We start from the raw sequence: 20350 nt of genomic DNA, 5'->3' as shown, positions 1-20350 counted from the left end.
CTGGTGCAATCTGAGGAGTTGGGCTTTGTCTAAAATTGAATTGCTTCTGCGGCGGAGGATTAAAACTTCGAACATTGTGCGGACGATATTCCTAAAAGCAACGACAATACAATTTAATTGTTTTATCAAATGCAAAATTTTATGGGACAATCAATCCCTTTAACACTCGAGACCTGATAAAATCAAGCTACATCAAGCCTCCTAAAGTTTTTTGTGTTTTTCTTAAATGTAGGGTAACGTGGTCATGATTCCATGGTGTTATGGTACGGCGTAGTGTTGTCCTGAATCCATTATTTTTATGGCCGACCAAAATGCGAATAAGCAGGTGAAGTGAAAGCAAGTTGTTTTGACATTTTCGAAATAAACTTGAGAAAAAAGACAGAAGTTGAGAGCTCAAAACCGGACAGCTGCCTGTTTCGTCCTGGTCTTCAGTTTCTATCCTTTCTACCGTTGTTGCCGGAAGTACCACGAACTAGGCTGCCCATTTTACTTCGGCCCACGAACTCGATCCAAGGTCTTGAGGCCGTCACAGAAAGAAACCAGCAGTCGCGAACTGTTGTTTTTTATGAATCAAGTTCGACGGAACAGTTCATGAAATATACATTTTTGCGATAACAGTTCGTAGGAATCAGCCCTCTGGCGAATTTCGCGTCCTGTTAAACAGTTCGGAAGGTAAGCGGATTCCACGTTGGTCGTTATTTCCTCGGAGATCCGTTGCTCCGGCCCAGATGCCAAAGTGGGCTTTCCCCGACGTTGACCCCAGCTTCAGCTTGAGAGGCCTGAAAATAAAGTGGAAAAAGAAGAGTAGGACAGACTCTATTATAAAGAACGCCGCTCTTGTCAGTCTTCCAGCCGTCCAAGTAGATTTCAGCCACGTCCCACTAGGTCAGTACGAACCGGTCGGCGCCAGGAAATAGAGGCAGTGGGTCTACTGCCTTCTGAAAACTGGCCCTTATTATGCTTGGCGCCAACGTATAAGGTCTACGTTGTAAAGGATAGCGCAGTTGTAGAACTGCTGTCGGCGCCGTGAAAGCTATTTGCTTGAACGCGTGCAGATGAGACGCACGACATAGTCATATTCGCTCGCAGCAGTGTGGAGCTGCAGCACTTTGGAAGCTAGCTAGCTTTTTTGAAGGCCATAATTTCTCTTCGTAGCGCACACACACGCACACGCACGCACAAAAAAAAGGCCTTCTGTGAATTATTTATGGTTTTAGTAGACGTCACACACATGGTCATTTTTTGGAGACATAACGTTACGTGCAAGTCATGCATATGAGCGGTGAAGCGCCGTTACTAGAACTTTCGGTTTGTTGGTGTTAAGATTATCTCACACGGGCCAGGAAAAGAAAAAGCGATAGTAGGAAGTGTGTAATGTACCCGTGTTCCGTCCTCGGTCATTATGTTTTAAGACCTATGGTCAGCGGAGTGGCATCTTCCTTATGCCTTCCTTGCCTCAAGCTTGTTAAAAGTATGAGCCCCAAAACGGAGTTAATCAGCAACTTCTTACGCGCAAAGAAATAAAGAACGTATTAGAAGAGGTTACAGAGGTACGTGTGAGCGGGTAGCGGTTCCGGAAAAAGAATCGAATCCTAAACTTAACATAGACGCCATCGACTCGGCGCCAACGTGGCGCAAACACACTGTTGGTACGCAGACACAAGGCAAGGCACAACGAATGAAGAAGAAGAAAATACAAACGACATTCATCTTCAAGGTTGTATATATAGTGCATAGAATGGGCTATTCATTAACGGGCGGATTTAAATTTGTTTAGACGACATTAAGCAGTCGTATCGGGGAGGGAAGAAGAGCACATTTTTGTGTTAAGTTCCACCTAAATTTAGCGGCGACATTGAAGCCACGGTGTCGAGTCTTGGAGTCACATGACACAAGGTCACATGACGTGGTCACGGTCACGTTACCTGACGTCACATGATGTTACAGTTTCAAGTCGTTGTATCACGTCACGCGAAGGAAATTTTTACGCCAACTTTACCTGGCAAACGCACGGAGTGATGGATGGAGGATCGGACGGACAAATCTCCAGGATTATTGCTTCCGTTCGAAAAACGTTCCGTGCTTTAAAACAAGACACGAGTGTTATTAAAACTTACCGAGCCTCTTTTGTGACAGCGATGAATGCGAAACATCGGGATGCTCTTTCTATTCGAGAAACCCTCAGACGGCCGCAACTGCCGCGCCGTTGTTGTTCCTGGGGATCCTCTGCGGGCCAGCTGTGGCCCGGAGGGGGTACTTCCGGATGACCTTGGAGCTCGCTCGGGGCGACGGGCTCTGCTCTGTCACGGAGCCGTTGAAGGGAGACAGAAAGACGGTCGAAGTCTGCGAGAAGTTGCCCCGCAGGAAGGGACGCTCCTTGTTCGGGTTCCGCCGGATGGCGGCCCGAAGGTACGCGTTCCTCAAGGCCGTCTGCACCTGCAGGCAATCCAGAAACCGATTGAACTTGGACCCCATCCACCGTTTCACGTTAGGTACGGCCGCAGCCAACGGTACAGTTCAAGGGAGCCAATCGGGCAGGGTCAAAAGCGCTTTGTCATGGCGCTCGCGGGCCTCTGTGCGCTTGCCGTTACCGGCCTAAACCAATCATGTACAAAAAAAAACAACAACAAAGAATCGCCGGATCACGGCACGTTCACTGTGCGTGATTGGTCCAGCCGGTGGTGGCAAACGCGCGCAGACCCCGAGCGTCGTGACACTGCAGATTTGGCACCGCTCCATCGGCTTCATCGTACCGTATAGACCTTTTTATCGCTTATCCCCCGGGTGAAGAAATGACGAGTCACCGAGCTGAGGACGCATTCGCAGCGTCCGATATACCGCACAACAGAGAAACCGCGGATGCTCAGAAGGCGCCCAACAGTCCAGCAGACAAAGATGGCGGCGCTTAGAAGGCGATTTTTGCAAGCCCGAGCGCAGCTAGGAAGTTTTTGGGAAATCGTTTTTGTCTATCCGATATGGTACGATGGGCCCTGCGGTATGCACTGCGCATATGGGTGTCTTGCGGTAGCGCATGCGCAGTTCGTACCGGGGGACCCACCGTACCGTACCGTATGTGCAAAAACGGTTCCCTAAAACTCTCTAGCGTGGAACGCAGTATAACGATGCCCGGAACGCGTCTTCTACCGGCGTGCTTAGCGCCCCATACAGCATCGTGAATCGAAACTGGTCCGGAAGTGGCAGCAAATGACGTCACAAAAGCCGGAGTGTCAGTGAGGCCGGATGCCGCCGATCCTGGCGTTTGGTCGTAGAAGTTCCGGCAAAAGAAAACACGAGCAGACGCGAGTGTCGCTGTCGTCGCGGCGTCCCAACTCCCGGCTGCCGGAGCTTCGGTGGACTGCCGAGCCGGAGAGTGACCTGCAGCGAAGCGGGCGCCCGCCACGTCTACGTCCGCTGTTGTGACACCGTCAAAATCGCGGCCGGCAACGGCGTGACCTTTCAGTGATGCCATCAGACAAAAACCTTTTTGCACGTTGTAAACACACCAGTCGGAGACGCTTTCCAGGCAACGTAGGTAGCGCTGAGAGTTCGCCAGAAAACGCGCAACTTCGACCAAAGTTGGGAATTTTTGGGTCCTAACATAGGCCTAACAAGGTTTAGTTCCGAGGCGTTAGTTAGTGCCGAAGTACTTTTCCAAGACTTTTTTTCTCGTTCGCCACATAATCGCCAAAGTGCAAGACAGCAGGGAAAAGATGCCGAGTCTCAACAGAACCAGTAGCAAACCCTAATTCTGCGGCATTTGTTTGGCAATTTAGGATCAATGTTGCCTGGAGAAAACCGAACAAACAGAAATGAAGCCTAATTTTGGTATTTCCTCAGGAACTAAAAACCAAAGGATGGAGGAGGTGTTGGCTTCTCTTTCTGCCGCGAGAATGCATTTTCCCCTCGCCGTAAAGGAGAGAGGGAAGAAAGGAACGCAGAGGAAAAAAGCTCCGATATTAGCGCCGTGCCATAGCTGAGGTAATTCCCTGAAACACAATTTGCCCGCTGCGAGTGTGCTTCGAAATACGGTTGGAAGAATGGTGGTCGCCATTATGGCGCACGTAACGGAAGTTCTCGTTTGCATCCGCTCCATCATTTGTTTCTAGGGCGGTCCCTTCTCTTGGCCATCTGCTAGTCTTCCCCAGTGTAAGGCAATAGCAGGATAAAACGGAAAGTTAATTAAAAAAATTCTCAGGAAGGTTTGTCTGACGGCACCAAGCAATTTCATCTGCATTTGTTTCCGCCCCTCTTCCCTATCTTGTAATTCTTTTAAATTTTTTTTTCAAGATATTTATTCACCAAGGATACAATACAATCTAGCAGCCGGCCGCTTCGCGCGCATTTCTTATTTTGACAGGTGAAATGTCGGCCAAATTCTACGTCCTCATATTACAATTGTTTCACATGGGATGGCATTTGCTGTTTGCCTCTTCCTTTTATAAAAACCCGTGGGTTTTCACCGTCAAAATTCTGCGAGTTTCTCCCGACTTCCACATACCTCTGAGTTCATAAAGCAGTAGAGCACGGAGACGAAGATACCCTGAAACGGGAAAAAGGAATAAAAAAAGTATTAAAGCACGACGGCAAAATAAATGTTATATAGAAAATTAATTTCGTAACCAATTTTAGAGGCTCAGTACATCCCTAGACGTTCCTTCCGCATAATGACGTGAAGATTATGCCTCGAGTCAGATTCTCACAAAAGTGCTCGTGGTATTTTTAGTAACAGACGGCACCGTCTCTTCATGGTGCCTCATTGGTTCTTCCACCCCTATCAAGATTTTTATGCCGAAGCTTGCTTCCCTTTTACTTAATACTGATTAGAGCACTGTAAAAACCCTAAAGCATCACACACACACACACAAAAAGGGGGGGGGGGTGGAACTAAGAGAACTCTAAACCAATTGCGGATATTTATTAGAGCTATTCGTTCTTATCAGCAACCAGAGATAGACACCGCAGTTCTATGAAATCAGCTCGAAACCTATTTGCGGCGGCCATATTTGAATGCGAGTAGCAATAAGTAGAGCCATAAGTAAGTTAAGCTTAAATTATCAAAACTTCGTTCTTTTTTCTTTTTTTACGGGCGTTGTTATTTTTGTATTTAGTACAAAGCGGGGGTACAATTGGCGGCTGTTACAGTTTGAAAATACGAGTTTCTGAGCTTTGGGTAGTCTGTGTGAAAGCTCAAGCGGTATAGTTTTGCTCTGTCGCGGAATTTTTTTAATTAACTCTGCGCAGGATTGAACACCGCTTCGCGTAATTTCAAATAAAGCCTCAGATAAAAGGGTAACAATGATTTGATTCACAACAATAACTAAAGTGCGGATACTTTAAAGCGGGGTCTCCAAACTTTCTGTGGAAATGGGCCGTATTGAGGATTCGTCTAAGTCTCATAAAAAAATAAGTAATTGTAAAAAAATAAAACGAAGAAAGCAAACTTAGATAAGCATTGAAACACCGAAATAAATGTTAGAGTAATTATTAAAAAAAGAAAAACGAGGTTGGATGAATACAAATACTTCAAATTTAAATGTGCTAATTAGCTAATTATGATCTTATACAACACTTGTGATCACGAAAGCTTACCAGGCACAAATCAAAGCGCACAAAAAATTTGTCACATCTGCACAATGCAAAAGCTTATGAGAATGATAAAACATATTGCTAACAATATGCAATAGTTGTGACAGAGGACACTAAGCGCAAGCGCAATGTATCCATCAGAACGCACCGGAATTTTAACATAGTTAGACAGACATGGATCAGGGGAGTAAGGTAATGCTAGTGATGACAATGTTTAATTAATAATATGGCGAGAGGACCTATGTTGCCAATAATTTTGTCTCGTTCTTTCTTGTGGCTTAGTTTGCGCATTCGTGGCTTGTCGCTGCGCACCGTCTCTTTACGGGCGGTTCCCATTGCGCTGCTGGGGGTCTGCCGGAAGCGTGCCCCCGGCGGGGTTTCATTGGAAAGACCGCAATCAGACGCGGGCCGGTCGGACGACTACCGCCGGTCGGGGTGTGGAGACCACTGCTCTAAAGCTTAGCTTTTCCAGTGGCTCTGGCATGGCCTGTTGTAACATATGAACTGCAGCAGAGGCTCTGCCCCCCCCCCCCCCCCTTTCGCCCCCCCCTCCCCCGAATTCCCAAAAAAGAAACGACGGCACCGAGTTACTCAGTATGAAAGCATTATTTACTTTAAAACCCCCCCCCCCCCCCAAAAAAAAAGAGAAAAAAAAAATTAAACTTTCGTAAGCGTTTTTTTTTTAAATTTTTTAACCACCCCCCCCCCCCCCAAAAAAAAAAAGAAAAGTCAGCCTGATGTTTAATGGCACGCAACGCAACTGACATTGTACAGGGCGTTGTTTGTTTTGTGGAGAGAACCTCACCTGCAGTTCCTATATGAGCCGCTGTGTAAGGTATGCTTCAGCTTGAAGACACTTCAACCATCTTAGTGGTTAGAACTTAGAATCACTGTAGCCAGTTATCTACACCTTTAGCTTGATTAGCAGGAAACCGTTTTTTGCTCTCCAGAAATGCTAAAAGGGTCCTCGACAGACCAATGCGATATTCCCCGAGCTTCACGAGATCTTATCTAAAGCTCAGGAAGCCGCGTTTTCGAATCGTCACTATCGCTAATTGCACGGCCCGCTCTGCATTAGGCACGAAAATGGCGGCACCCATAATAAAATCGGGGAATGAAGCGCCGGTACTCTATGCGTAGCTTATTCAGTGGTTCTAGTTCCGGTGTTGTAGCACCCTACATATTTACACCTTATTTCAGGCTGTAATTGTGAGCACGATTCGCGCGCATGAGGATAGGAAAAAAATATATATCAATCTTTGCGCGAATCTGATGCGAGCCCCTCGTAGTGGTTTGGTTTAAATCCACGGAACGGCGCGAACGTCACTGAAGAAAAGAAAGAAAGAAACACTGGCCAGGTAGTGCAAGTCGCCGTCCCATTCAAAGGGTTCGGCCGCATCCATCCATCCATCCATCCATACAGTCCTAGTCTGCCCAGATTTTAGAATGTTTCCAACTGCTCAATCTGGGGCACGTGGTATATGGGCCGTGTTTTGCGATGCGAGCTGCGATGAGGAGGCGAAACCGTCAATGAACCTTTTCCACATACCGACGGCACCAGGCGGTGGCTGCACGAACTAAGGGTCGAGGAACTGACCTACCTGCGCTACCAATCGACAATGGGAGCTACGCTACCAGTTTCTTCGCTCTCTGAGCAGTGGCGCCTGCCCCGCCTGCCCAACGCGACCTTAAAAAGGGGCATCCGTGGCGTCCACCCAAACGTCGTGTTTTCCTTTCCGTCGACGTTATTTTTTTGTGTAACACAATTATATATATGCTGCAGTTACGTGTTCTACTCACTGATATACAGCCTCCTTCCGAATTTCCTCGATTTTTTTGTTCCGACTTCCGCCGCTTAACATCGGGCGCTCGCGCGTGCGCAGAACGCTTCTCGGAAAAGGTCCATTGTCTGCTGGGGTCTTCTAAGCCTTGTTCAGCCTTTCCGTCAGCCGTCCTCCTCACAACTCGAAAACGAGGGCATGCGCGCGTGCAACCAGTCTGCACAAGAGGCGTCTGCCATCAAATTGCTAACGTTCTCCATGGTTTAAGTTGCTCTCCCTCTGTAATCTAGGCTTTCTAAAAAGTTCAAATAGCATTTGCTAAACACACACGAATCAGAAGCGCGATTCAAGCCTATGCTTTGTTTCAGCTTAACTCCAGACGCTGCCGACGCTACCAGCTAATCGGACTAATCAAGCAGCTTCAAAAGTGCAAGTCACTAGACTTTTTTGTTTAATGGTTGGTTCAGCGAGGATCGAACACGTACAGAAATACGCCGAACACCATGATGTTGCGCTTTTGGCGCTTTCTGACTGGTACCATCAGCTCGTATACCGTCGTCGGCTGCGTCTGGACTTCAGTGAAACGAAGTAAAATGTACGACGAAGCCTTAACCACCTGTGAAGACTGTAGGATGGCATTGATGATCATGTAGGCCTCCTTGAGTCCCATGTCCTCGTCTTGAGGGTTGATGCAGAACAGCAGGTGGGTGATGCCCAGCAGAGGGAAGAGGAGCACCGTGGCCTTGATCGCCTTCCTGTCCAGAGACGAGCACGCATGCTCAGAAAGTGTTGCGAAGCCTTTGCTCACATATCGCTTGGATAGTTTCAAAGAGTAAAAGAAAACAAAATATATTTAGATGGCGTTCAATCCTGTCTTTATTAGTGATGATCCGTCTTACCCGTCCAAAGGGACGGTGTCCGCCCTACTCGCCCTCTAGAACCACACTTAGGCCGATGGTCCCACTGCTGACACGTCATACAAAGACAGTCTGCGGCGTATTTTTTTCTTGTCTAACGCTCCTGTCATAGTGGCCGTACAGAAACTGTCTGCGGAAATCCACGAAGCATATATATGTACAAACCAAACACGCTTTTATAAGTCTTGAGGCTTATCCGAGGATAAATTTGCCATTATGTGTGCAGAGAATAAAATTATCCACGCATAAATTTGTCACCGTGTCTGGACCGAACTCCGTGTCTTTCGTATAATGTATGAGCGGCGCGACAGCGGCTTAAACCCCGAAGAACGTGTGCCACACTAAGTGGACTCATTAATTGGACAATATCGTCCGAGTGAGTAATGATGTAGCGGCTTCATCCGATGGGCGTCCAGCAAATAACCAAGAGGCGGCGGAGCCGTTCTTTGCTTGGCAGCACCGTCTCTCGCCACGTCTTTGAACTCTTTGGGGCGGTAATCAGACCCACCGCTCCACGGCGCCACACATGCAACATGAAAGCATCGGGCCACATTGTTTGTTGTTCGTTGATTGCAAGCTGAGGCCATCTCTCGACATTTGTCTGCACTGTTGGGGCGGCTGTTCAATTTCCGCGAGGTGGCGCGGCATATATCTTCAAACTTTAGTGCCTGGAGACATAAAAGGACGCTTCAGTGCTATGTCGTCGGTCACATCGCGGTGACAGTTTCGGAGAGAGAGGAAGAAAGGTTAGGTTGGTTCGCTATAAATAAATCACCGACTATTTTAATTGGGAGGCGTCTTGCGCCATCTAGCCTGTGTTTGCAATGTGATAACCTAATATACGTTTATATCTATATAAAGTTTAAGTGGGGCTGCACATAACTAAAACTTTATAAAAAAATATTAAACTAAACTGAAGTAAAGGTATTTTTTTTACGTTTTTAGTACAAAACTGGATGGTGAAACCAAAGTGCATTACCGTTCCGCCCTTACACTTATCCCATACAGAAATCGAATAGGTTGCGTAATCAGTTTATATTTCTTACATTAAAGTTCAGTTGTTAGCAGGACACTGTTTGCCTTCGTTCTATAGCTCCTGTTTCTTGACGCTTTCAATATTTTTGGCGCGCCATCTATAACGAAAACAAACAAAGGAAAATAAAGAAAGGGGGGGGGTGCATCCACTGAAAGAGGTGAATCACGCTCCAGTTGTGATATACGAAAACCGAGTAAAGTACCTCAGACAGTCTCTGAAGTTTCTTGCTTTGAGTTGAAGCTCCGAAGGCAAAGCAAGACAGCACTAGCACCGGCTTGCCTCAGATACTTCATTCTCACATCGCAAGACGACACGTTCTCGGCGTTTGCTAATTAAGGTTCGTAAGTTTCGTTGCCCGGGGTGCAGCGCGCACTCCTATATACCTCTTCAAATCAACTGGGAAACAAGAAGAGTGTAAGTTACACACTATTTTGTTTTAGATACATATGTTTGTTTTGTTCACTTAACTCTGTTTTAATATTTCATGCCTGAAGCGGTAGTGCACTCGCTCAAATCAAGCCGGTTCGAGAGAGTTTGAAAGTACACTTGAAGCATTTTATACGAAAACAACGTTTCGTTAAGAAATATTTTTGTACGTCATATGGCATGGGTTCCTGAAAACCGCCGCAGTATCTATTTTGTACATTTTGAATGGATTCGAGACTAGCCAAGAATGCTAGAGATTCAGATGTGTTTGTGCGGTGTGTTTGCATTTTAAACAAAACTGGTAAATGATTGATGCCTTGGGTTAAAACTTGGTCACGTTATCAATAAAAGAAAAATAACAATAATAAACATCCTTCAGAGCAGCGTTAGAGCTTTCACCATGGTATCCAGTTTTGCATCTTTCTAGAAAATATATTTTACTCACCAAGTAATTTACACCCTTAAGTGTGTAGAAGGGTGCTCCAGAGACTTACACCCACGACTAAAACTTTTCTGTACCCCTATTTCGAGTTACACACCCCTGGGCTGTATCACTCAGAATAAAATAATAACACCCTTAAAGTGTTAGACCAGAGACAAGTTGATTTTCACCCATAATGATGCAAAACGTTTGTCCATATACATACATGTATTTGTCAATTTCTAAAGAAAGGTGTATCGTTTATGCTTTTTTTAATCGCCTTTATTACAGTGCTTCCACTTTCAAACAGTCATTCTGTAGGCCCGCAGCTCATATCTCAGCCAGAATGGATAACGCACAGAACGTGGAACCTTATACAGCTCGTACCAATATTTTTTCTTCATCACCGTTGTTATTGTACATTTTCGACTGGAACAACCTGCCAGAATCTGTTACAGCTGAACAAGATGAGGTGTTGTTTAAAAAGAAGCGTGAACATATGTTTTTAAATGTACTCCAAAACTCGGAATCATTGAGCGTGGCCAATAGTGTTGTGCTATGTGTGGACCGACCAACGTGAATTTCTGACGCGATATTTGTTTCTGTTGCTTTTCATGGCCTTTCCCGTTTAGATTTACCATAGGCGTTTTTGACTTTTGAACTTCAAAAAAAAAATAGCAATCTTGATTATGTTTGAATGTTAATGATGACGTGGTACCATGTTTTAACCAGGTAATGTAGACTTTGTTACTTCGTCGTTTCTTTTTTTCTTTATAGAGCTATTTTTAGAGTGTGCTTTTTCCTCCATTGTAAAATTCTCGCTCATGGCTTCGATCTAAATGTCTTTGAGCTAAATAAATGAAATGAATGAAAATATATGTTTCTTCGTAACGCGGTCTAAGAGTGACTGTTCCACTCACCGAAACTGAGTTGTCTCCAGGGACACTGCGGACTTCACCCTCGTCACCAGTATCCGGATGATGTTGACCAGGAACACGAAGTTCACCTTCGCACGAAGACAAACCAGAAAAGAAATACAGCAGTCATGCAACGTTTTTTTTTCATCCACCTTAATTAATTTGATTGCATCGGTAAAAACGTCAATAGAAACGTCAATTAAGGTGGAAGTGAGCCGTTCAATAAATTCTTGGAAAATTTTTTAATACGCTCATGCTGTCAACGTCACTCTCCATCCAATATTACTCTTTGACGTTGTTGCTTTATTTATTTATTTTTCATTATACACCATGCGTATTTTGTTCGCGCTCTTTCTACTTTACGGCTTCGCTAGTGAGAAGCGTGCTATCGAGGACAATATCAAACAACTAAAACTTTTCATGCATGATGGCGTTCCCGCCAGTTTCAAAAAAAAAAAAAAATAATAATAATTTTATGTCGCATTATTTGCACTTGTCCGCCAGCCGAGAAATTGTGCTTTTAGGGACAAAAAAAAAAGAAAAGGCAAACTTGAGTGATTCGGCTGAAAACATCCGGTGTGTATAGACCTTTCCAACAAACACCTTCTGCGAGCTGCCATCTTTTCTTACTGGACTGTTAAACGCCTTCTGAGCACGCGCAATAGCGCCTCTTGCGAAAAAATCGTACGCCGCGCCTGCGTAACAGTCCAGTGAGTCGACATTTTTCGCCTAGGCGATAAGCGATGGAAAGGTCTATACAGTCAACAACAGATATGATAAAAAATTCCGTGAAGGGCCAGCTCTCACTCCGCGTGATGTCATCACACTGGGATGGCGCCAGCTCGGATTTTGGGCCAGATCCCGACACCGAGCATCCTTCGACGCTTCGACTGCACACGAGGCCCTCCCGAACCCTAAAGCGCGGGGTCACACTGTTTATACGTCACACAAAAGACAGTCTGCAAACAGATTCGAATGCGAATCACCACAAGATCCGTGCTTCGAATTCGACATGGCAATGAGTTCAAGGAGAAAACTTGGCACGCGGCATTCGAATCGCGGATATTCCGGTGACTTTGCGAACTGTCTTTTGTATCATGTATGAGCTTAATGCAGCACTCGTGTGTGATCTGTATCCGCGTCTCTGATCACACTGTGATAACATAAAAAATGCTAGTGCACGTGCTTTCATTATTTTAGGTGGGCTGGTACTGCACAAGCATGAACCCGTTCCTATTGGCGATGCCCGGCTTTTTTTTCTCAATAATGCCTTCTCCGTACAGTTAGACCTTTTTTTTTTTTCAATCAACCACCGCGTTTTTGTGGGTTTATCTAGATATTTCCTTAAAGTACGGCGAAAGGAGCAAGTGTGTGCTCCAACCTCGCTGTCAGCGTGTTTCTGAGGTGATACATCGGCAATAAGTTCACGCCTCACCTAATCATTAATCAAAGTCGCAGGTTTATTTCATCCCCTCTACAATGTTGAAATTTTCTGGAAAGTTTGCATTTAATTTACAGGCCAACAATATTTTTGAGCACAGTGTTTGCATGTTCTTTATAAGCCGCAAGCTCTTAAACGCGCGGTTTCAACTTCCAAGGTGATTTGGGAATGAATCTCTTGTTCCAAATCGCTGCTGTAGGCTGTGGTTCACTGGAGATTTTATAGTGGTCGCTGAAATCACATTGCTCTATCATGAACCTTCCGTCGCGAATGATTCTACGCATTGTTGTAAAAGGCAGAGCCGTTATATTTTGTTATACTTTTTTATTATACGTACCTAGTTTTCCGGAATGGCGAGAAAGCGAACGCGAGTGAATTGTTTCCTCATATGACCGCAATACAACTGAAGCGAATGCTTTTCTAGCTCTTAGTTACGCGATAGATATACAGAAAAAACGCTTATATTTTCCCCAAAATAAAATAAGAAACGGCAAAAAAAAAAAAAAAAAAAAAACAGAAACACGATGCGAGATATATTGTTTTCGAGTCGCCTTTTCAATATAGAGTTGTTATAGTGAAACTCCAGAGGAAAGGTCCGTAATTCGAAGATGTATGTCAGCCGCCTCGGGACCTCCTGTTTAGACCTAAACATTAAGTCCGCGTTTTGGCATTACCCAATGCAAAGCGTCATGCTTGCAGTGCGTAATGCCACAGCGCAGATTTAATTTTGAGGTATAAACAGATGTTCCGCCACAACATTTGCAAAGATGATTTCGTAGATCGCAGAGGTGTGCTCGTTGAGTGTTTTGCGGGTAAGTAGACACGCAGGCATTTCTTAAAATGCAGCAACGCACTGCAAGCGTCACTGTCACGAAATCCGACCTGTCTTTGCCTAACCTCGATTTCAGTCACAAGATGTCTCGATTCTGTCACCGTCGCATACCTTTCTCACCAATCCCTCTCAGTTGACAAATTGTTACACTACCTTTTTGTCTCTCATTCCGTCTCGATAACCCTCATAAAGCAGGCATGCGCACATATATAGAACACCAACACATTTCAAAAGTAGTTTGTTCCGAAAGCCTTCTCAAACTGGAACCGATTTCCGTCGCCATGATCCAGCCCGATCGCTTGTTTATAAATCAGCTGTTTTTAATATATTGCACATTCCCGTATCTTTATTCGTGTTTTGCCTTTTTAGTTACCTTTATATTATATTATTTGTTCTACGTCCTACTCCCTTCTGTAATGCAGTTGACCCGCGGGAGGAAGCTATAAAATTAATGAGTAAATAAATAAAAAAAAAAAAAGGCGAACGCGTGGTTGGTTCAATGGCAACGTGTCTTTCACTATACACTGTCGGCACAGGGGTGAGGGAAGCACGGAGGTAGATATCGTTGGTTTCGGGGGTCCAATCTTGCTGGCAAGGCTTTGTTATAAAGACGAAAGAACAGAAAAATATAACTTGCAAGAAGTTCGGCGCCTAATCATTTTTCTTCCCAGCTTTGTGATGTAAGAAAACGCGAGTTTCTTGTCTTGATCGACTTAAAAGAATAAAATAAAATAAAAAAACATGGTCGACAAGTGATTGACCAACCCCCGCGGGTACCGGAAAAACAAACAAGCCTAACATTTCACCTCACTTGTTTTTCTTGTTTCGTTTTTTTCTTTATTTTTTTCTTGTTCGTTCTCTCGGGACTACAGATGTCAGCTCTTAGAATTTCCCTAATTCCACTCCCATGTTCGCTTTCCCGATTTTCAAAGGCCTCTCGAGAATATGAGACGTATACCTTCTGGAAATAAGGCCTGCGCGCTTTATTTCGTGACGTCATCTGAATGTCACTGCTTATGGGCCACGCACAGAGGGCGCGTAGAGAATCTTTCGCGCCGAACAGGTGCGACAAAGCTGACAAGCGCAAGTCTGTCTGCCCTGATGAATTAAGCATGCCTATTTCTTTATTCTTCGCTCGTCGGTATTGCAGTATGTTTGTGTGTTAGTTCAAAGCGGTAAAGTTGAGCTTTTACTTAAAGATTGTCGCAGAACTAAAAAAGCCCCTTAGTGAGGCTGGTGCTTAAAGTTATAGTATCATTGAACCTTTTGAAAGTTCAATGTTACTTGAAAAAACAAAGGAAATTCGACGCTAGCCGTGGGCCTGTAAGGTAATGATTCGCAGTAATGATTCGCAACCGCAAGCCGGTTCGAAAAGGCGAACACAAGCTTTTGTTTTAGTGTCACGTCGCTATTCAATCGTTAGACACAACGTAATAACCAACGTTTGCATTCGAACGTCTAAGTGTAGGAGTAGTAAATGCATTCTTCAATTTGTCGCCATACACACGCAAGCAAAGATCTTACAACCATTCCCATTTTCAAACTACGGGTCACTTCGTCAGGGTGCCGTCGTACCAGCTGTGACATCACGGAGTAGACGCGCCGGCGTAATCTCTCTAAAATGTGTTGATCGGAGCCGTGTCTGAACGCCCCGCTTGCCTTCTTGACTTTTAATGCGGAAGTATTAACTCTCCCAGGCACGTATGCAGTTTGAAGGGAAGAGGGGGGGTGTTATGGGGGTCCCATAACACCTCCCCCCCCCCCCCCCGAGGTCACGTGACCCTTAATACTCTTCCCTCTTCCTCCTCAAGAGCTGCGCTCTAATTCGGCGTTACAGGGAGCTGTAAACGGCTTTCATGTTCTTTTTTTGACGAACACTGATTTTGGGGGGGGAACAAGCTAACAAAAGTTGTAACTATTAGCCTCGAGATTAGATCGGCACGGCTCGTGTTGTAAAAAGCAGAACTACGCTTAAAGGGGCGATGCCACGACTTTTTGTCTTTTACGAAATACCGCTCAGAACGGATCCCTGATGTTAACTACCTATGAAACACCCGTTCGTTTTTCACCACAGGCAATCGAAGTCGCAGAAAAAAATAAAGAAAAACGAGCAGCGTTCACCCCCTAAACTCGTAGCCAGAACAAGCGACAACTTGATCTGGAGCCGATTATATGCCGCAAATGTTGATAATAGCCACGCGATGGGGTTGGCAAGGCACAGGACACGCGCTGAGCTCCAGACATTGTTGTGGTTCGGCTGTTGTCGCCATTGCAGTGATTGGACACAAGACACTACCCGAATGCTTCTCGAGCTATCGATTATCACGAGCCCAAAGCGAGTGACCACGCCATTCTCGGGTCCAATCTATGAGCCGTATTCAAATATCGTCACTCGGCGGTACTGCCACCGCCCAGCTACGTCATCAGGTTTTGCGAAGGAGAGATTGAATGAAAACACTCGGTTTTGTCCTCGAAATTTCAGCGCAGCAAGGGAGTATCTTGGTCAGTGGCGTTGCGTGCGAGTATCCTTGAGTCCCACTAGTGCCGGTAAGCTCGTGTAAAGTGAAAAACATTCCAATTGAATATCGTTGCACCGCTCCTTTAAATTTCCACGAAACGAATGCTACGGACGCGAGAGCGAAGCCACGAGAGGCGCGAAAGTATCACTCGCGCACTGGAATCAACTGCTATTAGCGGTGAGATGTTTTGGTGGCGCCCTACAATGGTTCCCTCTCGTGACGTCATTACCTTGCGAACAACAAGTTCGATGGGGTTTGTAATTAGCATGGTGGAAGCTTGAAATCACTGCGCTCTGAAACCAACAATGCCAACACCGTCAAAATTAAAGTTCTTACCGTGCTTCATATTTCTGTCGATGAGAAATCCTTTGCCGACGTCATAGTCAGCATTCGGCCAATCGTGGAAGGCCAACCACAGCAACGCTTTCGATCACGCACGTCGCCAATAAGAGGTCGTGCTCTGCACCCTTGCCCGTGCTTTGCGCCGTCGTAAAGTGGATGATGTGGCTCCACGCGCATTGTTGACAGAAGAAATCACCGTGCGCCTCATAGAGAGGCATGGATAAACAAGATCACGCGTCCCCCAAATTCAATCTGGGTTTCCAGGCGATGATATAGTTCGACCTTCCCGCAAAATACGAAGGCGTTTCTCCCGGTCTCGTAGGATATGCTCGTTGCTTTCAGTGTTGTAAGACTAAGGCTGCGGTCTTACCGCAAATAAATCATACAAACGACAGTCTGTAGATACTCTCTGAAGCATGTTTCGTATTACGTCACAAAAACTGTCTTAAGACATGTTCGAAGTATGCAGCGAACGTGATTCGAACATGCAGAGAACACCCGGCGTATTTTGAATGATGCGCGAACGGTGTGATGGCGGCCGAACGCTTCTCTCAACTCACCAAGAGTGCTACCAGTCGTGGTCCGATGAGCAGCCACACGTACGAGTTGGACCCGTAGCCTTCCCAGCAGGGAGTGCGAAGTGTCTGCTCCATCAGGTATGCCCAGGACAGGATAAAGGTCAACGGAAGACCTGCAGTGACAACAGGCGAACGTATGTCGGTAAAAAAAGATCAAAAGTAGCGTAAAAAAAGAGCAGAAAAAAAAAAACCGCATCTCCCGTGTGGTGAATGATGTTGATTGGGGCGAAGCTCTGGTGGTGCTCCTTTGCGTAGACCCTGAGCCGTAGCATGCCGAGCCTTTCGTTCGTTTTCATCCATGTCACGCTGCGGTCAAATGCTCAAATGCGTATAGACGCTTTCAGCGCGCGCAAAGTTGAGCAGCCATAACCGACCTTCTCTGGTCTTACTGAGATGCCGAGCCACTGAAGTGGGCGTTGACGAGTCTCCACAAGGGCCTATGCTGGGAAGAAGGACACAGTAACACTTAAAATTACAATAACCTGTCCTGCTGTGGTAATGATGAAGTGGAGCGAACGGAATAAGAGGGAACAAAAACTGAAGGTAGGTTATGGCGGCGCCCATGCACAGCTGCCTGAAAGCGTCTATATAACCACGTTCCATACCACACATTCTCTTTCTGACATGGATGACAACGGACGAAAGGCTCGGCATGCTGCGGCTCACCGTCTACGCAGACAAGCACCACCAGAGCTTCGCCACAATCAACGTCATTCACCACGTGGAGATGCGGTTTTTCTTTTTTGCCCTACACAAGCACGAAAGCACGTGCTCACGTGCTCGTGAGCACGTGAGCGCGTGAGCTCACGAGCAGGAGCACGAGCCCCCGACGCCGGACTTCGGACGGACATACGGACATGGCTAGCCCCAGAGCCGTTGGCTAGCCCTAGCTAGCCCCTAATCAGCTTCGCCTCTAAAAACAAACTCCGCTTAATGTTTTATGTTTTTTGTTTTTTCTTCTGTTAAGATCTAGCTGCGCAATCGAGCTCATGACACGCACTAACTAACGCGCAAATAAGTTGTCAGACGTAGAACACTCCTCTATTTTTTTTATTGTTCCTTCATAAAAAAAGAACATTTTTAGAACGAAAAAAAAACACAATTCTATAACTATTATAACCCTCCTATTGTGTAAGGGCTGCTCTCCGGTAACCGGGTAGTTATGATTTCCTATACCTCCAGTGCGATGCGCTCTGCTGCGTTGATCAGATAAAAGTTGCTAATATTAAACGGTGTGGGCACCCTGGCGGCTTCCCAGCCCAGTTGCCCGTCTGCGAGGCAAGGGTGCCGAACTTTTCCCGCGTGGCGGCGACGTCACGCCAGCCACGCGCACATCGCGTGCGCCACCTTGATAAGGCGCATCAGAGGCGGCGCACAGGGAGTCGCTGCCTGGACTTAGGCGTCGCGGGTAGCAATGTTAATCGTCTTGTCCATGTCCAATTAAATGTAGTTTTTTGTTGTTGAAACCGTTGGCTCCGTGTTATTCCTCCGGGTCGGGTATGCAGCAAGGCAAACCGACCACAATAGCGCCGGACCGTGGTATGCTACCCACTCGCAGGAATTTCACGGGGCTTGGTTTCTTCTTTCGGTAAGCTTTTTTCCCATACCCCGTGTTTCCTACCGTCGTTCCGTGCTTCTGTCACGTCCGTGTTTGGTGCATTGGCGTGTTTCTGACTATGTTTTTGTGACCGCGGCAATCGTTTTGTGCGCTTGTGTTGGGTTTTGGGGGGCGTTTCTTTTTTTGTGCTTGCAGGAATGCTCACGCGGGAGCAGGAAGCCGCGATGGCCGCAGCGGCACAAATGAACCTGTTCACGAAGGTCACGGAGATGTGCGACTCCGTGATGCAGCGCCTGGCCCACAAGCCTGGCCAGCAGGAAACCCCACCGCGACAGCCCCGACCACACTTGACAGTTCCGGTCTACATGGGGTACGACGACGTCAAGTCCGTGGCAGACTTTTTGGGCGAGCTGCAGACGTACCACCTTGCCTCCGGTGCCTCGGAAGCCTTCATCGTGGAGCGGATTGTCCCGCTGGCGTTGCAAGCCAGCGCCAGTTGCTGGTTGGGGTCACAGGCCCCCTTCACCATCCTGGCGGACTTCCAGACAAGGCTTCGAGAAGAGTTCCTGCCTTCAGGCTACGCGACACAGATTCTCCGAGAGCTCGAGGCAAGGACGCAGCACCCGGATGAAAGTCTGGTCCGGTACGTTCGGGTCATGCAAAATCTCTTCAAGAGGGCGGACCCGAAGTCACCGGAGTCGGACAGAGTAGCTCGGGTCAGACGACAGTGTCACCCTACGTACCACGTCTACCTGATCAACCGCACCTTTGAGACCCTTGAAGGGCTAGCCGGGGGCGCCCGCCTCATCGAGGAAGCTCTACATGCCGAGCAGAACTACGTGCCGCCGTCACCAGCCAAGTACGCGCTTGAGCCGGCATGCGCATGGCGGGGCCCCGAGGCCTCCACGCAAGTGGACTGTCCGAACGAGACCTCCCTTCCCCACCACATCAACCAGGAGAGTTGGCGTGGCATGCATGGTGATCTCCCGTGCGGGATAAGCGTATGTTCGCCTAACTCTCCCCGAGAGGTCCCCGGAGGTCACAGCGAGGCCCGTGAGGGTTTCGGGCGGGGGTCGCCATGACAGGTGGGAGGTCGTTGGCCGTGCCCTATCGCAAGCTGGGGCTCAACGGAGATCACCACCCAAGCGAACCATCCTCATCAGTCTGCTCCTGCAAGTGCTGGCGAAAACTGGCACGGTGCGGTCGCAAACCCGCAGCCCAGCAGCACCCCCGCCGCAACGGAACAAGCCCTCCCCACAACAGCCAGTCGCAAGCCTTGTGGAGGCCTTCCCATAGTGGTTCCTTATCCGATCACTGGAGGCGGTCCGACGGGCACCTCGGTGCGGGTGGCCTAAGCAGGCAACCGTCGTCGGACTGCTGCTACGACTGCGAGCAGCCCGGCCATCACCGAAACCAGTGTCCAAGAGTTATGGACACTATAAACAAGAGGTGGCACGAGACGGCGGCAAAGGGCCGGAACCAAAACAACAAGAAACTACATTTAATTGGACATGGACAAGACGATTAATACCCCTGTCAGACGGGCTAGTTTAGTGTCACTACAAGTTAGTGCACTTCGCCCTTAGTGCCATTTCTGTAGTTTGTCACACGGCTCCTTCCTGAGGAACACACTTGGCTTGGAGTGAGTTTGACGAACTCACTTCGCTCGATCGAGTGGGTGGCATCAATAGGAGTGTTTCCACAGTAAAACATAACGACACAGAAACCAATAACGTGGCGTAAGTTTTATTGTATGAAGAAAAAGAAATTCGTGAAAGAGACGACATGTAAAAAAGTGGAATTGCAAAAAAAAAAAAAAAAAAATAGTGGGGTGTATTTGGAGTTTAGGCTGATCTAAATCAAGATTAGCGGAGCGCTGAATTGATAAAAGACGAGTGTTGAATTGATAAAAGACGACGACAAAGTTAGTCATTCATGGCTATCTTGGTTAGCAGAGAATGATAGAACCTACTTTTGTTTCAGCATGTAACTATTC

At 46.8% G+C, this 20350-nt stretch overlaps 1 protein-coding gene across 1 annotated transcript in view; it reads right to left on the bottom strand.

The window, feature by feature from the left end:
• Positions 1-545: 545 nt before the first annotated feature.
• LOC120842316 (corticotropin-releasing factor receptor 1-like) overlaps positions 546-20350 on the bottom strand; it is a 177943-nt gene continuing 158138 nt past the window's right edge. Inside the window, exons 7-12 of the mRNA XM_040213379.1 lie at positions 16779-16909; positions 11088-11173; positions 7984-8122; positions 4499-4540; positions 2118-2436; positions 546-779 (exon numbers count right to left, since the gene is read on the bottom strand). Coding sequence (XP_040069313.1) covers positions 2182-2436; positions 4499-4540; positions 7984-8122; positions 11088-11173; positions 16779-16909 — 653 coding nt within the window. The 3' untranslated portion in view covers positions 546-779; positions 2118-2181. The remainder of the gene's footprint in view (positions 780-2117; positions 2437-4498; positions 4541-7983; positions 8123-11087; positions 11174-16778; positions 16910-20350) is intronic.

The sequence above is a fragment of the Ixodes scapularis genome, unplaced genomic scaffold (genome assembly GCF_016920785.2).
Source record: "Ixodes scapularis isolate PalLabHiFi unplaced genomic scaffold, ASM1692078v2 PGA_scaffold13__105_contigs__length_92229423, whole genome shotgun sequence".
Classification (NCBI taxonomy): Eukaryota; Metazoa; Arthropoda; class Arachnida; order Ixodida; family Ixodidae; genus Ixodes; species Ixodes scapularis.
Note: the sequence above shows the minus strand (reverse complement) of the source record. Positions and strands in the feature narration are given on the sequence as shown.